The sequence below is a fragment of the Colossoma macropomum genome, unplaced genomic scaffold (genome assembly GCF_904425465.1).
Source record: "Colossoma macropomum unplaced genomic scaffold, Colossoma_macropomum, whole genome shotgun sequence".
Classification (NCBI taxonomy): Eukaryota; Metazoa; Chordata; class Actinopteri; order Characiformes; family Serrasalmidae; genus Colossoma; species Colossoma macropomum.
Genome location: NW_023494784.1, coordinates 34,046,062 through 34,065,892, shown reverse-complemented (window position 1 = coordinate 34,065,892; position 19,831 = coordinate 34,046,062). Strand labels below are relative to the sequence as shown.

Below are 19,831 nucleotides of genomic sequence, written 5' to 3'. Positions count from 1 at the left end.
GTGCATAAAACCACACAAACATCAAAAATGGACCTCAGGGGAAAAAATAAAATACAAGAAAAGTTTAGGATATGGGCCGTTTAATGGCACACTGAATGTTCTAGGTCAGCTTTATGGCCCTCTAGTGTCTCATTATTTACACACTTGCTGGTGTTTCTGTTGTTTTATCCAGATTTTCTCTTTCTATATCTCCTCATTCTTTACAGTACGTAGATTGTTCATGGCTTTGGTGTTGCTGGCACTGCCATTGGCACAGATCCAAAGCTTCTCTATCTCCTGCAGCCACTCCCGTCTGAAGGCTACTGCTGAATTAGTCACACCTCGTCACAAAGCTTTCCAAAAATCTGTCTCTTAGCTATTGTCTGAGGCTTACAGAGGCTGCAGCATGTTACAGCAGATCCAAAGGAGTCTTAGCCAGACCCAGACATTCCCACCCCCAAGCCCACCACTCTGAACTTCATGGCAAAGGCACCTGGTTCTGCTCTGTACTATAAAACAGGCACTCATGCAGAAGATGAATGGGGTTTGATCGCAGGTGCATGTCATCTCCCCAACCAGCTGTGTAATATGATAGACGCAAGTAGTGTTTAATAGTCTGGAGAGGAGATTAATGAAGTGGACTATGGCATTTAAGAGGAACACACATCCTCAGCTCCATTAAAATTCTTATTTTTTTTTAAATCATCACATTTTTTACAAGAAGCACACACAGATTAAAAGAAAAACATGGAGAGTCAGTTGTGTTTAGACTGTTATGCACAGTCAATGACAAATGTTTTTATACAAACCCAGGCTTTCTCTCATATGTGTACGGTGGAAGACATAGCAGCATTCTGGCAGTTAAGCAAAACATTCCAATTATACTGAATCATAGGCCTGTGCCCAGTAATGGGTAATAGAGTTAGCTGCCAGTTTTTAAAAGCATTTTTTATTTATTGATTCATGCAAATCACAGCAATGCAGTCATATTCCTACTCATAAACATAACTGTTTATTAATAATTGTACCTAACCAACCACATCATCATGTCTCAGACTGAAAAACAGTTTTGTTTCAGGAAAACAATAAAAATATGTCTCAGCTCTCATTCATCAGGCGGGACTGGTTGTTTCAAATGGCCTCAGGAGAAATGGCTACAGAGAAGATGGCTAAGCACTAAGCTAAGCCGCCACAAACTCTCAGACAGTAAAGTTTATGTGATACATGCAATTGTATTGATTCCCACTAGATGAATTACAGTTTCATGGCCAAATTAAAGATGGCAGTACACTACAATTATAGCTTTTACCGAATTATAATAAAAGAACTGTTCTTTGACAAACTCATGTGGTATCACTTTGATGATATATTGTCATGTATTGTCATACAGAGAAGACTGAGAGCTGTCAGCAAGGGGGAAGAATGCTGGGGCAGTTCACCTACAGCAATCTTTTCAGAGCCAACAAAATAGATCAGATGTGCTCCACTGTACAGCATTCACAGCAAATACAGTGACATACAGGTATCACTGCTGTGCTATGGTCCATAACCCAAAGAAAATCAGCACAGGACCTGTGGTGGTCCCTTTCTGTTGCTGGACAGGGAATAAATTGTGCATTGATAGATGGGATACAGTCAGTAATTACATGCCTACATGCCTACAAGTGTACCTTAATGGTACCAATAAGTAATGGCCAATAAGTATAAGCTTTCATGTTTCCATTATTTTGTACATTCTTATATGTTTTGATTACACTTAAGGATGTCTTATTATTAATAAGTTGAATATTGAATCTATGATATGTTGTCAAATAAAATCTTAAGCAATTTTTAAATTAATTAGTCTTGCCTTAAAGAGTATCTGAATATGGCTGCACCTCAATGTCAAGTTCTTTTCAACTTATTGTATTTGGCTAAAAAGCTAATTACCATGTGAAATGAATTCATCATACAGATTTAAATCCATGCCTCAAGTTGAATGTCATTCAAGCAGGGCTTCAGCAAGGCGATGAGGAACCAGGGGTATATCCCTCCCAAGGTCGCCCGAATGCTTCTAATGCAGAGCATGACTGAACAGTCTGGCAGGGCATACTGGAACATCATCATTAAAATATCTTGCAAAACTTAAATGTTCCTGTAAGGCCAGGGAATGACAAAGCACTGAAAGCTTGTTAACAGGTACTTGTTATGTCAGAAACAGAGAAATGACGATGCCCAGATATATATATATATATATATAATGCATATACATTTACATATATGTGGCCCACAATTGATCCTATATGAAAGAACATTTTGATTCAATTGGATCTGATTTTAGAAAAAAAAGAACATCTTCCAGCATAAGAGAACTTACTTCAGCCTCATCATTGGCATATATGCAGTTTTGAGGGTTGAGCCAGACTAATAATAGTCTTAACTGAAAAGTCCAGTAGTAAATTTTAAATTTCGTAGTAAATCTCAAATGTAGGCAAAGGCAATGCTGCTAGTTTTACTGAACCATATTCATTCACTGCACTTTGCATCCTGCTATACATCTGTAAATACTGTTTCTGAGATTTGCTGGATCAGTTTGAAAAAGAGGTGTTTAGACTGTTACATTCTGTGTAGTTCTTCACTTTGGTCATCAAATTAAAAGCAGAAGTTACTGTTTTATGTGAATTGCTTTTGTAATAACGTTTTAGATCATATTTCTGTCACATTTTGTGCTTTTGATGGTCATTTTGTTGGTTTTGCCCTTTAACACTAATTGCTTTAGATTGACAATGCAGATGTTGTGCATGTGCATATGTTTGTTTTATGACCTTTGTAGAATTCTGTTTGCAAAAGAAAATCATTTTGATGATCAGTAAGGGGCCAAATGGGCCTGTGGATTTTAATATTCCAGTCACTTCTGTAGTCTGTAATCCACTTCTCCTCCTCTGTCTTGAAGCAGGCATAACATCTATGAGATGGTCAATATCGGCCTGCGGGGATTGTGTAGTCTCTTAGTCTTAATAAGAGCTTTTACTCAGACTGACTGAGAGCTCTCTGGGGACCAAGGACAAGCAGCACAGAAAGCCCTTGTCCATCTCAATTAAAGAATGTTTCTCTTTTTTGCTCTTGAAGACTCTATTTGGATAGTATGGTATGAAATTTTGACTTGTTGCTTGCCATAGACATGGAAAATGTGATGTTTTCTGTGAACTTATTGATGATCATCAGCAATCGTAATATCATTAGTAATTAAATGTGTGTGTGTGTATATATATATATATATATATATATATATATATATATAGGTATATACAGTGGTGTGAAAAAGTGTTTGCCCCCTTTCTGATTTCTTATTCTTTTGCATGTTTGTCACACTTAAATGTTTCAGATCACCAAACAAATTTAAATATTAGACAAAGATAACACAAGTAAACACAAAATGCAGTTTATAAATGAAGGTCTTTATTATTAAAGGAAAAAGAAATCCAAACCTACAGGGCCCTGTGTGAAAAAGTGATTGCCCCCTAAACGTAATAACTGGTTGGGCCACCCTTAGCAGCAACAACTGCAATCAAGCGTTTGTGATAACTGGCAATGAATCTTTTACAGCGCTGTGGAGTAATTTTGGCCCCTCGTCTTTGCAAAATTGTTGTAATTCAGCCACATTGGAGGGTTTCTGAGCATAAACCGCCTTTTTAAGGTCATGCCACAGCATCTTAATCAGATTCAGGTCAGGACTTTGACTAGCCCACTCCAAAGTCTTAATTTTGTTTTTCTTAAGCCATTCAGAGGTGGACTTGCTGGTGTGTTTTGGATCATTGTCCTGCTGCAGAACCCAAGTGCGTTTCAGCTTGAGGTCACGAACAGATGGCCGGACATTCTCCTTCAGGATTCTTTGGTAGACAGGTAGAATTCATGGTTCCATTTACCACAGCAAGTCTTCCAGGCCCTGAAGCAGCAAAACAGCCCCAGACCATCACACTACCACCACCATATTTTACTGTTGGTATGATGTTCCTTTTCTGAAATGCTGTGTTATGTCTATGCCAGATGTAATGGGACATACACCTTCCAAAAAGCCCAGTCTCTTTCTTATGGTGGAGTCAGGAACACTGACCTTAACTGAGGCAAGTGAGGCCTGCAGTTCTTTGGATGTTGTTGTGGGGTCTTTTGTGACCGCTTGGATGAGTCATTGCTGCGCTCTTGGGGTAATTTTGGTCGGCTGGCCACTCTTGGGAAGGTTCACCACTGTTCCATGTTTTCGCCATTTGTGGATAATGGCTCTCACTGTGTGTCGCTGGAGTCACACAGAAATGGCTTTATAACCTTTTCCAGGCTGATAGATCTCATTTACTTTGTTTCTCATTTGTTCCTGAATTTCTTTGGATCGCAGCATGATGTCTAGCTTTTGAGGATCTTTTGGTCTACTTCACTTTGTCAGGCAGGTCCTATTTAAGTGATTTCTTGATTGAGAACAGGTGTGGCAGTAATCAGGCCTGGGTGTGGCTAGGGAAATTGAACTCAGCTTTCCAAAGATGTGATAAACCACAGTTAATTTATGTTTTAATGGAGGGGGCAATCACTTTTTCACACAGGGCCCTGTAGGTTTGGATTTCTTTTTCCCTTAATAATAAAGACCTTCATTTATAAACTGCATTTTGTGTTTACTTGTGTTATCTTTGTCTAATATTTAAATTTGTTTGGTGATCTGAAATATTTAAGTGTGACAAACATGCAAAAGAATAAGAAATCAGGAAGGGGGCAAACACTTTTTCACACCACTGTGTATCTATATATATATATATAAGGCTGCCAGCCCCACTGTCGTGCAACACCATGTCGAGTTTGTCCACTTGCGCCAGCCCTTCGTTGGGCCTTCTGCGCTTGCTCTGGTCCCCAGTCTCGCCCTGCCATTGAGCCAGGCCGTGTTCCCCATTGAGCCTCGGCGCATCATCCCCATCGTCCCCATCTGCTGCAAGAAGTGCTATTTATTGAACACACTGGCAGAAAGCAGTACATAAAGAATACTGAACTCAAGGGGGAGGTCACCTCTAGCCAGTGACTTCACCCTGACAGTGACCTCCCTCCTCACACACGAAACCCACACGTTTCCCCGACACATAACAACACATAAAACACACATAAGTATAACTAACAACATCAAACAACAACATTTAGTCCCTTTGTTGGAGAGCGCATGCTACCATGAGCCTTCGCGTGTGACCATCTGCAAAGCTACGCCTCCAAAGCCAACGTCAGCCAGGAGCACAACGCTTCCATGTATGTATCTATAGATACGTTGCTATTAGCATACATAATAAATTGAAAGCCTCTGTTGACATGGAAGGATTTGAAGTGACCCACGGGTTCCTCTCTGACTTACATATCACCTTCTCCACTCAGCTCATATATGTCCTCATGGTCTTCCACTGATGTCTCAAGCCTTCTTCGTTTGCTGATGGGGGCTCTCACTTCTTTATTGCACCCTCTTCATTGTCCCTGCCCCCCTTCATTACTCTCTCTCTCTCCATTTTTCAGTCACTCTCTCCCCTCCCTCCTCCTCCTGACACTCCTCACGCTGCAGTAGCCAGTGGTGGAGCAGTAGGGTCCCTGTGCAGGATGCTCACAGCCGCAGCAGGGGTTTAGTGGATAGTGTCCAGTTTGGTTCACAGATGCTGGACCCTTTATTGCTGAAGCAGTGGTGGAGTAGTTCAGTCGTGCCCTGCGTCTTGGGATTCCTAGGACGGAAAAAGAAAAGCTTGGTGTGTGGCAGACATGGCCCGTCTGAACTGGTGCTTGGCTGCACTCTTCAACTGGTGGAAGTTTCTATTCTTCTGTTTTTTCCCTCTGAAGGTTTCTAGGAATGAGAAGGTAAGCCTCCACCTGTTCCAACAGAGCATATATTTACCTGAGAGGCTCTGTCAGTTGAGATGCCATGTTGAGCATCGCAAATTTCATACTCAGCAAAAATGGTGCCTCTATTTCAGCTAATTTCTCATTTTATTTTTTTTTTTTATAATTTTACCTTAGTCCTAAAATGCGTACCTTGTGTCTACCTTGTTCCCTACCTTGTTCTTTTTTCAGATAAGTTACCAAATATGATAACAAAATATATTTTATTTTATTACTATTTTATTGTCAATAAAATGTTTTGACCATTTTACTTTGGTTGCAGTTTATAGATCAGTTTGAACTATAACCTACAGCTTTGCCCATAAGGAAGTTTTATGCTGCAAGACTGTGTTTGTGTGGCAGTGTGCACTATGGTGTGGGTGTATATCATCATTAGTTGGACTGTGTTATGTCTGTGCGCCTGTATGTTGATTCGATTTGGGCTGGTAGTCGCAGAGTGTCATTTGTAAGCTTAAGCGACTGAATGTGAGAAAGGAGATACAGGTAAGAGAAGGAGATAAGCAGATATGTCTTCAAATAACAGACCAAGATATTACTAGCCAACACTGTAGACTACACTAGAGGCTAGTTGAGGATGGATGTGTTAAACGAAAGTGCAGGATCAGTAACGTGCTTAGGTTTGTATGAATGGGAAGTGAAAGACCCATGGTTAAAGGCCTACTGTATAATTTCTTAGGGGTGGGCAATATAATGATATTTATTGTTATTGTTGTCCTTTGTATCATACTTTGTATATAATTTGTATATAATCAGTACTGAAAAAAAAAACAGCGACCAACTACATGTTTCATTAAAAACACAGCATGACTAGGCCTGTTTAACTGCATTTAGTGAAGTGCACAATGTGAAACATTGAATAAAAATAATTGTATTTATAATTTTTGGTGGTATTTCATAAATGTTAGGACGGCTAATCATGTTTAGACATCAATTCATCAGTTCTGTGGATGTCATAACACTGGGATAAATATAAACCGTCGTATGTTATACATTTTATTGTTGAATGTAAATATTTATACATCTAACTGTGGGTTTAAGGTGACAGATGTGTTGTCATGATTACAGAATGGCTCACTTTATTAAACAGTTATGCTAAACAGTACAGAATAGCTTCACTGATAGAGATCAGCCACTCAGCAGTGTTGTGTGGATCAGTTGCAGCAGCTGTAGTCTTAGGTCTTCTCTGGGGTCCATAGCCTTATCTGTGCTTCTCAGTGTTGGTTCAGCACCCTCCCTTCTCTTCAGGGCAGCTTTGGATCACTGTGCTGGTGCTCTATTTGCCCATTGTGCTGTTGTCTCCTCCAGGAGTGGAGTGGAGACAATGTATGGTAGATGGGCACTTCAGAGTTCTTTGCATGCGTGCCATCCCCTCATACCCTCAAGGCCAGTGCTTACCATATGCTTATCAATGTTCGAACAGAGACACTAGTGGATTTTTTGAGGATATGGTGAATAAGGCATTGGGCCAAGCCCAGGATAAGCCTTATATTGTCTTCTGCACTCTGGCCATTCTCAAGCCGCTCTGTGTTTTGATAGCAGTGGGAGCATGGTTGTGTGTAAGCTGAGAACTTTGTTATAAATTCAGTTTAATTAGTAGCAATGAGGAAAATGGGCCTGTTTAAACCTTAAGTCAACATGAGTTTTTGGTGATTGGGTCAAGTTTGGTTTTCTCTTGACCACATGAAAAGCCAGATCACCCACAGGATGCATTGTGATCAGATCATGATCAGATCTCTCAAATCACATTCAGAGGTGGTCAGAGACAGATCTTGACCACTTTTAACACAAGTGTAAATGGATTGCATGTTTATCCATATACAATTACATAAGCAAAAATGCATCTGCCCAGTACTGACAATAGGTGAGAGAATAAACAAGGAAATGCAAAATGGAGGATACACAAGGCTGGAGTTATGCTGAAACCAGAGCCTTCTTGCACTCTGGGCCAATGAAAGTGTCCAAGTCAACTCAAATCATAACGTGAAATAGTCAACTGGTATTGTAACAGGGGTAAAAGTAGGGCTGGACAATATGACAATATTTATTGTTACTGTGATAAATTATGTCTCAATGTGTTACTAAAAGCTTTTCTGAGCATATTGTGGATATGGTCAGTACGTAAAAACCCTTGCCAATTGCATGTTTGATTGCAAAGAGAGCATGATAAGTCTTGTTGAATTGGTTTTAGTGCAGCACTGTGTGGGAATTTTTAAATTCAAATAATTGGATTCATAGTTTTGATACTGTTTTTTAAATGTGGCACTACTTTTGTATGTTCCAACTTATTAGTTATCAGAAAAAATACATAACATGACATACTGTGCATCGAGATCATTTCTTTTTGTCATATCGCCAAGCTCTAGGAAAAAGTCAACAAAAGTAAAAAGCACATCAACGTATGTGTGTATGTTCTTTTTAATATCAGATCTAATCTGGTCAATTTAGAGACGAGTAAATCCAGCCAAAGTTTATATAGATACAATCTGGACACAGAACACATGTTAATTGGAAAAAATTATTGAGAAAATTATTATTTTTTTGAAAATTTATTGAGAAAATTGAGAAAATCGTCTTCAAGCAACTTACTGGCTTTCAGTGCTGCATTTGATACTATGCAATTTTCATAGATAGATATTAGAACTGAGTTGGGCTCACAGGAACTGTGCTAAAATGGTTCAGTTCATACCTGCAGTGAAGGGACTACTTTGTGTAAATTGAAAATAATGTTTCTGAGAAAGTGCCAGTGACCTGCAGTGTCCCCCAGGGTTCAATTCTTGGGCCACTCTTATTCAATTTGTACATGCTGCCTCTTGGCCAAATACTACAAGGCTATGGGATATCTTACCACAACTATGCAGATGATACTCAGATGTACTTGGTCTTCTCCCCAGAGAACTATGGTCCCCATGACTCATTTTGCAAGTGCCTCGAGCACATCACTAACTGGATGGAGCAAAACTTTCTGCAGTTGAATGAAGATAAAACCAAGATTATTTTATTTGGAAATAGCAATGAGAGGAACAGACTAGCTGCCTATCTGGATTTAAGAGCCCTAAAAATATGTAACCTCAGTGTACTAATGGACAATGATCTTAGTTGTAGAAGTCATGCCAAAGCAGTTACTAAATCAGCTTTTTATCACCTTAAGAACAAGATCAGAGATTTTTGGACTAAAGCAGACCTGGAGAAACTCATCCATGCCTTTCTAGCAGGATTGATTACTGTAATGGTGTCCTAACTGGACTCCCAAAAAAGACAATCATGCAAAATGCAGCTGCCGGAGTTCTCAGAAGGAGTAAAAGAAAGGACCACGTCACCCCCATTCTTAAATCCTTATATTGGCTACCAGTCTGTTACAGAGTAGACGTTAAGATACTATTACTGGTTTATATATTGCTCAGTGGTGCAGGACCAGCATATTTATTTCATATGTTGCAGCGATATGAGCCGAGCAGAACTCTCAGATCATTAGGAACTAGTCAGTTAGTCCTGCCGAAGGTCAAGACTAAACATGGAGAAGCTGTGTTTGGCTACTATGCTGCTCTTAAATGAGACCAGTTGACAGAAAGCATTAGAAGAGCCTTGGCACTGGACACTTTTAAATCAAGGCTTAAAGTGTTCCTATTTGAGCAGTCTTTTAGCTCAGTTTAAACACTTTAATTTTTAATTTAATTTTTAATTAAACTTTTATTTATCCCATTTTAATTTGTAATTTGATTTGTAATGTAATGATATTTAGTGATTTTCTCTTTAAAATCTATTGTTTTAGTCATGTTTTAATTATGTTTTTGATTTCTTTTCTTCTTTACTTTTTAAATGACTCAATTGTAAAGCACTTTGAATGTCAGCAGTGTATGAAGGGTGCTGTATAAATAAATTGCCTTGCTTTGCCTAATGCGAGGTGTTTCAGCCTCAATTAGTCCGGAACAAGATCTCTCGTCAAATGAGGCACAAATCAGAAAAATGTACATTATGAATACCCTGATCAACCTAAGTTGATACTAAATATTCCTGAATAATCTGTTTCTTTAGTGACTGGACAATTCATATCATTTTTTACTCTTAAAATCATGAGGTTCGTTATCTGAACTATACACTATTGTTATGTCTATTCGCATAGCCGTTATAGGCTTTGGTGTAACGGTATGCCTGTGAAGAGATCACACATATGGCCATATTAACACCTTAAAATCCCAGGCTTATTACATACTAAGGCTTATTATTCAGTAATTACAGGAACGTTAGTGCAAACTTGCTATTTTTAGGTTATAGAAGTGTGTAATTAACCTTTTGCCATGTAAGGGGTTAACCTCTTAAACTGCAAGTGTGGATCTATACTTCAATTCTCTTATGACCTCATAGCTTACATATTTGTTTCATAGTAGTTACTGAATAATTCATAGCATTTACTTAAGCTTTAAGATCAATAATTGAATAAGTGGTTAAATGTGCTGTGATGCGGTTGTATAACAGCATTAGTGCCTATATGGTAAAATTGTGGTATGCTTGTCTACTTGCACTACCATTTGGGCTGTGAGAGTGTCACTCTGTAAGCTTAAGAGGTTTGATGTGCATACTGATTGAGATAGAGGAGATGAATGTTAAAGAGAGAGATAAGTAGATCAGACATTTTATGAGTCTTCATACAATAGACCAGGATATTATTACTCGTTGCTATGACCAAGGTCCAGTCATATAAATTTGAGGGTGGATATGCAAGCACAGCCACTCAAACTCACCTGCCAGCTCTGTATGCTAATGTGTACATGCACATTCATGATTTTTTGCTGAGACAGGAGTCATACATATGCTAAAGCACATTATTTTAACACCCAAGTCCCATTTTTCACTTTCACATAGGAATGCATTCATCACACAGTAAGAAAAAGAGATATATGATTGAATTATTTTTGTTTCCTCAGGTGAAAAGAACACAAATGGACCCTTCAGGGTACATCAGTGGTTGTGTAGGTTCTAATTATCTACCTTAATTGAGCAGAAAGGTTTCACTTACCCAAGTACACCAGTATATGAATAGTTAAAACAAAAAGGCATTCCACTTTGCTGCAGACTGTCTGTATGTGTATGCAAATGCGAGCAGCACAAAAAGAAAGAATAGTCTCCAGAAAGAACAGTTTCATTATGAAATTTATTATTAATAACCATAATTACTTACAGAATACCAATTTGTCCTGCAGCCCTCAAACAGAATGAATGACAGAGTCTTATTGTGCTGCCACAATCAATTTCAGAACTTTGTTTTTCATTCCAATTAGTCCTTCAGTTGTTCAAACAAATCTGTGATTGATTCATGATGGTCTGTGGAATCAAATTTACTGTATTAGAGAAAGAGAGAGGAGGGCACAGGGAGAATATGAGCAAGAAAGAGAGGGAGAGCAAGGAATTAAGACAGAGGGAGAGTGAGTGAGGGAGAAAGAGAGATTGCACTTTCAGTAATTAAAGAATGCCGGCTAGCTGGCTGTTCCATCCTGGCTGTCTATAGATGCAGCAGGATTGCAGTCAGAATATAAACTTAGCAAGCACTTTTCTTTCAGCTTTGGATCAATCTTGAGCTATTGGCACTTTAATAGCAGACCGTGCTGTTCTCTGCTGTGCTTATGGTTGGGGAGGATTAAGCACTTTTCTTCTCATTTAACTAATGTCCTCATGGCTCATAAATTCAGAACCACACTCGACTGGCAGAGGAGGATGAAGCTACCTCTCTGTTCTTATAGTGACATGCAGCTTCCTTCTGCCTGTATGATTTCCTATTTAGTTTCATTAAAATAAGTTCTACCTGCAAAAATGTCATTATTTCTCCTGAGATCTGTTCGTTTCTTTTGGTTTATTACACCACATTATAAATTTAAATTTTAGAAAAGGGTTCTTTGGAGTGATACCTTAGAAGAACCACTTTTGGTTCCCTAAAGCACCTTTAAATAAATGTTTCTTATAAACACTCAATTAAAACCAGTCAAGGTAACTACATAGCAGTGGGTAATACCTCTGTCCTGCATGCTGCAGACTGGGGTTTAGCACTTTACGCTATACTAATAAGAGACTGTGAGCAAGACTCCCAACACTGCGTTTGTCTACCTCTGTGAAGTCATCAAATTTTAAGGGGCTTTGGATAAGAGTGTCTGCCAAATGCTGTAAAAATGTAAGTGAAAGGTTCTTTAGAGAACCAAAAGATTCTTCTATAGCATTCCTCTAAAGGACTCTTTTTGGCATCTTTATTTTTAAAAAGGAATTCAACAATTTTTTTTCAAAATTTCTGCATAATTCAGGTTTGAAGTGAATAATAGAAAAAGTTGCATTATAGAGAACGGACCAGCTCAGATTTCTTTACAGTGATAGTGATAGGAACCAGGGTTTTTCATGTCTACCACGCAAATAAAGCCATTTTAATTACTATCCAAAGTGACAGTGAACCTACACACAAGATAAATCTGAAAGAAAAATGACAAAATAAGATTTTTTGGGGACTATTTTGCCTTACAACACCCTGCATGTACCCTTTGTCCATAGATAGATTGTAAGCCAAAAACTTTGCAAAACTACCCTAAAACAGTGCCCCAGACGCCAGACTTCACGACTATTTCTTTGTATTATTATTATTATAAATGTATTTGTTAGGGGCAGTGCCCATTAATAAACAGTATCAACAGAACTATAAATGACTTCCCATAATCGTGTAAAATAACCCATCATACATGAACTTTGTGTTCATTTTGGTGTTGTGATTAACACTTGTTCTTCTTAAAATGCATAAAACTGAAAACAAAATAATTTAAAAATAATAATAATCCATTATAAATGCACATCTAACAAAATGCATAATCGAACGTACGTAACATATACAGCACATACAAACATTACAGTCAGGATTATGCACACATACCAGGACACACAGTAACAATCATACATGAGCCGACTTATCACATATGGCGATTGCAGAAGTTGATTAATGGCATGCAGGCAAAGGTTAGGGCAATTAGCATAGCTAGAAGAAAGAAAGAGGGGAAAATTCTAATGTGGACAAATCTGCATGTCAGTAAGCCATAATATCAGTTATCTAGTGTTAGAACTGTAACTGTAAACCTGAGAGTGTTAGATTCTGTAATGTGAAGTGATGCTAAATTCCAGTCTTGTAAAGCTTTAAAAAAAAAAATGTTGATTAACTAAAAGCACTTTATCTGAATGGGAACAGTACAGTCTCCTTGCATTGTAGCCTGTTAGCCTGATGAGAATATAGAGCCATATTTTGATATTTAATCAAATGTCCCCAGCTTAAAATATTATACTTCATTAAAATAAGACCATGATGGTAGCGTTGCTGCTTCTGGTCTAAAATTTGAAGAGTTTGTTTATTTCAAAGTAGTTTTGCCAAAATGTGCCCAACTTGTCAAATAGTTTCTTGTTCAGCTTTTCAGCTTTTAAAGGCATTGAACTCTTCAGATGTCTGGTTCCTACCACCACCACTGTCAACAATTTTGACTCTGTAAATTTCTCTAGAAGGGAACATTTCACATCACCTCACTCTAAATGACTTTGTTAACATCTGATCAATTTAATTCTGCAGAAAATTTAAAAAATCAGTGGAATTTTCCTTTAAGGGTGCTCATGTGTACTTATAGTAGCAAGATGGAATTGCATTTCATACGATTATATTTCGTGAACTATATCTGATCTAGATACTGTTCATACTCCCATGCTTAATATTACAGTTCAAAGCATCCATGGATCTCCAAGCACACCAGAGCAGCCCTGAATGACAGTTGGCAGCAAGAAATACGTTCTCATGAGTAATTACTGGGTATTATGAATCAGGTAACAAGGCAAGCTTAGAGTTATCTTTCTGACTTAATCCCTCTGCTGTGGATATATTTTGTGGGTGAATCAGAGGCTTTTACTCTTCTCAAAGACATTGACTCACATCTGGTCTTAGTGTAAATACGCATGTAGGTTGTCAGTGAACTGAATACTCGCTGCTGATGTGAGCTATAATGAGGAATAATGTGATATAATGCACACAAAAGTGTACAGAACTGATTGGATTTCCTCGTTGTAGAGTGAGAAAAGTTTGATGTTAGCTGTGATTGTTGGTTTTATTGGTTTGACTTGGCGCTCACTGCTGTGGTATGTAATGTGCCTCAGTGATGTCAAACCACAAGGGTATTTTCACTCTCAGCTCCATTATAGACTCTTTGACAAGAGGAATCTAGAGTTTTCTGTGACATCATTGCTTTGGTTATGAAAGTAGTTGTGTTTGCTGGTGGGGGGAAGGCTGGAGGCTGTTTGCAAATGTGTTTGAGGAGCTTTTTACAGGCCCTTCCTCCTCCTCCCCCCCACTCCCCCCCCCCTTCTCTCTCTCTGTCTCTTGTTTGAGCCAGGCTTCCCATGTTCACAGAGACCACTCAGAAATACGTGCTCATACATGTGAGGCTTAGGTCAGGGTGGGTGTGTCCACCTTGTTTTTCACTGGGGATTGGGCCATGTGTTAGGGGGAGTGTGTCTGTTACAGGGGGAGAGGGAGTGAGTGTGCTGGGAGAGTGTTTGGGTGAAAGAAAGAGAAAGTAAAGTTTGTCTGATTGAGTCCAAGGAGTGAGCTTCCTTCTTACTATAAAAGCTATGACTAACTCCATATAAAAGAACCAAACTGTCTATACATATTGTTAAAATGGTTAACTCCTAAAGGGCCCATGCTACAGAAAACTAAATTTTCCTGCAATAGAGGTGGTCAATATGACAATATTTTATTGTTATCAGGCTAGATTTTGTTATTGTGATATACACTTTTCTGAGCATATCATAGATATGGCCTGTATAGCAGGTACAAAGAGCAGAATTAGTCCTGTTTAATTAAGCTTGGTGCAGTACAGTTTGTGAGACATTCAGTTTTTTAAAAGTGACGCTAGTATTGCATTGTGTCTGTATCATATATATCATGTATTTGATATGATATATATGATATATATGAAATATATGCTAATTTACATAACAATGAGCCCTTGCAGCTGCCTGTGTTTCTGGTAACTGGATGTCTGTTTCATGCCAGATGCATTTCTGAAGCTTTTGTAGTTGATTGCCTGACATAACATACACCAATCAGGCATAACATTATGACCACCTCCTTGTTTCTATGCTCATTGTCCATTTTATTAGCTCCACTTACTATATAGGTGTACTTTGTAGTTCTACAATTACAGACTGTAGTCCAACTGTTTCTCTACTTTGTCAGCCCCCTTTTACCCTATTCTTCAGTGGTCAGGACCCCCATGGACCCTCACAGAGCAGGTACTGTTTGGGTAGTGGATCATTCTCAGCACTGCTGAGCCAATTTTTTTGTTATTCGCGCTCATGAATGAAGCGAATCCAGTCAAATTACATGCTCTCACTTTCTATAGCATTCAAAACTAAGTTTAAAAAAATAATTTACTCAAATGTGATGATATCATTAGCTTGGTAGTTGTCGAGTAGCTCCTGCACTGTTCTAACAGTGTGTGGAACCCACTGTTATAATGAAGCATTGACACTAACAAAGGTAAAAAACATACCTGCTGTCTAGTTTTAAAATTGCATCAAAACTGTTTTAATTAGAAAAAGGAAAGTGGGAAAAGGAGCATATATTCCTTCTTAAAGAGTTGGGTTGGTGTGGAATGGACATACAGTCATTCGTGCTTCACAAACACTGTGCTTATGTGTCTCTGACAGGACACGTCTGTGTGAATTCATTGTTAGAGTAAATGTTGACATTGCAAAAGTGTTCTCTGGCTGTCTTTGATGGTTTGTGTTGTACCGGCATGTTGTTTTGTGTTTGTTCATATTTACTGTAAGTGGAAGACCAGCGGGAGTCCAGCAGTTTTTGTTCACCCCCTTGCTTCTCTAGTTCTGTGGCTAACCACCAAGCATTCAGTCTTCAGTGCTGTAAGCTTTTGTTACCAAGAAAAAGCAATTGCATTGTTCAACAATGATTTCTGATGACTCGTCTTCTTCACTGATGCCACAGTATCATTCACCCCCTAGGCAATATGATCTTTAAGATGCAGAACAGCCAGTTTTGAATTTGATGTTGTTGTTATGTCACAAAAACTAACAGACTTACATATGTGGACCTGTTCAACCTACAGCACCTAAACCCCGCCTGCTCATGTTGAAGTTATAAGGAGTGTTTCATCCCAGGCTGATTTCTGAATGAAGCACAATACAATGCATCCAGTCAGAACAGAGATGATTTTCATGTAACAAAGGAACATTTACAAAAAAAACATTTTTATGATGTTTTAATAAATAAAACCACAAAACCCTTTAATTTATTCACAATCCTGCTGCTTTCTTTCCTCCTCACCCAGAACTCCCTTCCTTTGTTTCTTCCATTCTTTCTTCCCTGAACATCATCAGAGGCAGTTACACAGTCCCCTTCAAAAACTGCTCTGCGACAGAGTGACATTTGACCTAAAGTCCTGCAGTAGATTATCCCTCTGCTTTATTTCCATAATGGTGGCAAGGACTCATAATGCATTTGATTTCTTTCAGATGGAAGGTACGGCTGAAGGTTGAATGATTACTGATGCAGAGCCATGCTGGATTTGATTAGCCCCATATAAAAATTGGCCTGTTTTTCAGTGTCCATGCCTCTGGCTTTCCGGCAAGGGCTGTATCCTTATCCTCTTTTCCTCTTGCTTATCCGCTGGCACTTTGCCTAGAGCCTGATTTCTGACTCTGTCACTACAGATTACATGTTTAAGCCTAACTCTGATTATGCTATTTTGTTGTTTTTTAATGAGATAAAAACTTGAATCGTCTGTCTCTCTGCTTGTGTCCTTACTCAGTGTAACTGGTTTTGGTTAGGAAAGGAAAGACATAAGTGAAAACATATTACTTTTAAAAGATAAAAGTGACCATGTGCACTTTCTAGGGGTGTATATGCACATTCCCCACAGGAGCTGTAAATACATTCGTGTCAGTGAAGACTCAAGAAGATATATGCCTCTTTTTGCCTTTTTCCTTTGTGTTAATGGTTCTGTAAGTAACGAAACTGAAGAAGCATAAATCAGTGAACTGTAGTGTGGTTAGTGGCCACTAGGGGGTGACCACAGGAGTGCTCTGCTTGGGATGTGACTCTTGGACTGTACTACATTTATTTAATTAGCTCATGCAGGGTTTTAGATGATGCTTATTGTGTCAGACAGAACTAATTTTTTCAATGTAATAGTTCCCAGATGGGTAAAAGATCAGGGACATTTTCACCCATGTTTAATCTGCTGTGTATCTGCTTTTCACATGCCCCATGTGTTCTGTATCGAGGCTCTCCACCAAAGCTCTGTGTAAAACGGTTTAGAAGCATAGCCAGCTTTCACTGTTCACCACAGCTAGACGCTAAGCAGGGCTAACGGTGCAGAGTTAGGTGTAATGTAGTGGCTCAAGAGCAGTGATGTGAGAATGTGCAGGATGACTGGTACATGCTCTGTAATGTCTCTTTGATTCTGGGTGTCATATACTATTGTCCATGTGTCTAACGTCCAATACCAGAATTTTCACTTTGATGCTGCGTATCACAATGGACAGTCTTGATTGCATTAAATGCAAAACATGTACCTCATATTGATTGTTTTAGGAGCATTAGGTTACATGTTACTGAATAAAACCACCTGTATGGTTTAGCTATGCTAATGTGCATCCCTCTGCCCATCTGTGTCGAATCAGCATGTGCATTTTCTTTCACCCATAGGCAGAATACCACATCAATATAACGCTGTTGTATAAGAAGGCATGGAATACTAGATGTTGAACTGCTTACCATGTTGTAATATCAAGAGAGCATTAAACTGTTGATACATTGCACAGCACTAACATTGTAACAGGAATGGAAAAAAAAAAATTAATATCAGTATTTTATATCAGTATTAGAATATTGGTGCATTAGGCCAGTCATTTCAGTTTAAGTGCTTGGTTGTCATACAGGAGGTAGGCCATAGGGTGGAATTCATTTTTGCCTGGAATTGGAAATGGAATTAAACAGGAATTCCATCCATCCATCCATCATCTAAACCGCTTATCCTTCTGGGTCGCGGTGAACAGGAATTCCACCATTTTTAAATTTCTGAATAACCATTAAGGTGGAAACTCAGTCAGAGTGGTATGATGTGAAAAGTGATGTTCTCGAGAAACTTACCGAGTTAGAATTGCTCACAGTGGTGGTGACAGGAACTGGACGTCTGAAGTGTTTAATGCCTCTAAAAGCTCCCTCACAGAAAGTTATTACGTGAATATGCTGCCTGATATCAGACAATGGGTGCGTTTACGTGCGCTCAGAAATCCGTCATGGTCATGTAAACACCATACTACGATATAGAAATCCAATTAAGAAATCCGATAAAGAGGGCTGGAGTTTAGCTCAATAACCAGATTTCTCAGCGCATGTAAACTCTTATTTGGATTTCTTTCAGATTTCAGTCTGAGCATGTGAAAAAAAAGGACCGTAAATAAGCAAGCAGTGTTGCTGTAAGATGCAGCAAAACACTTTTGGAGCGACGCTGAAACCAAATACATGCTTGGCGAAATGAAAGATTTAAATTTTCTACATCTTCTAGATGATGTATGTTCATATTTTCAAGTAAAGTGGTGCAACGTTTTTTTTTAAAAAACGCTGAGGTATGAAGTTTGAGCTTTACGTAATGTTTACGTCACGTCTCCTTCTGTGAGTTTATTGGCTGGTTGCAGAGCAAAAATCTGATTACTGCCTGACTCATGTAAACCTGGAGTTTCCCCATTATCTGATTACTCAAGAGCAGGTAAACAATTTGATCTGATTACTGACAAAATCAGCAGTTATTGGATTATTAAGTGCATGTAAACACACTCATTGTTTTCTGATTTTTCCATTCGTGGTGGAGCGGTACATGTAAAGTGTTGTCAGACAAAAAAGCAACCTAAGAAAACTTATTTTCTGCTACATTTTTACCACTGTCAACATTAAAACTCAGGAGACACGTGGAGGCTCACTGGTCTTTTTGGATAGTAAATAATATGCCTGTATTTGTGTTGTAGACATTGTGATTCCTGGTCCTTATCACCACCACTGTAAAGAAATCTGAGTTAGTAAGTTTCTCTACAGTGAACTATTTCGCATCAAACCACTCTGAATTACTTTGCTTAATTATGTCAGTGATTGAATTATGCAGAAATTATGAAAAAGTGGTGGAATTCCCTTTTACTTTCTGTGGAGGTCAAAATGATGCCAAATTCATGATCCTGTTCAATAGATTATTGATTGTAGTGTTCTAACGAACACACATGGCCTATAACCTCTATGCTGACCCCTGCCTCTGGGTGTTCCTGCTCAGTGCTCATTGTGGGTCTGTGAGTGGAGAGCTTTATGTAGAATGGCAAAGAGATTATCATTATTATTATTATTATTATTATTAAAAAAATAGCAACTGTCATGGACTCCCACAGGATGGGCTGTCAACATATATACTGTTTAATTTTGGTAGATACACAGCTAATTGTCTGTCAAGCCTGTTGCCGCTAAATAAACTCTCACTACACTACAGTTCTGTGCCGTCTTACATTATCCTCTCTACTGTCCCAGACACTGTGAAGGACCAAAGGGAGCACAATCTCTGCACTTTCTTCCTGTTTGATGTTTGAGCATACTTTACCTGCTCCAGTTTACAGAAAACGTCTTTCACAAAGCTTTAGGGGTGGCCTCAGCATCCCAGATTGTTTCAAGATGATGTTTCTGGCTTTGGTGTGTGTGCAGTGAGTCATCTTGCATGAGAAAAGGTAAACACTCCAGCTTTCTAGTTTACTCTCTGCACTGATGCTGACAACAAAAACCCACGCATTCCCCTCACAGGCACAGAGACACTTCATTCATTCATTTGTTACTACCTCACAAGGAGAAAATTGTTTTGTAGTCATGATAAATGCCTGTTTGATGTAACAGAGCTTAAAAAAC

At 38.7% G+C, this 19,831-nt stretch overlaps 1 protein-coding gene across 2 annotated transcripts in view; it reads left to right on the top strand.

Annotated features, from left to right (window-relative positions):
* The window catches only part of tns1b (tensin 1b), a 229,136-nt gene that overhangs the window by 10,648 nt on the left and 198,657 nt on the right, over positions 1-19,831 (top strand). Inside the window, exon 1 of one of the 2 annotated variants that reach the window (XM_036569561.1) lies at positions 5,731-5,826. The exons of the other annotated variant lie outside the window; for it this stretch is intronic. Coding sequence (XP_036425454.1) covers positions 5,731-5,826 — 96 coding nt within the window. Of the gene's footprint in view, positions 1-5,730; positions 5,827-19,831 lie in introns of those variants that run through there. 2 annotated transcript variants of the gene reach the window in all.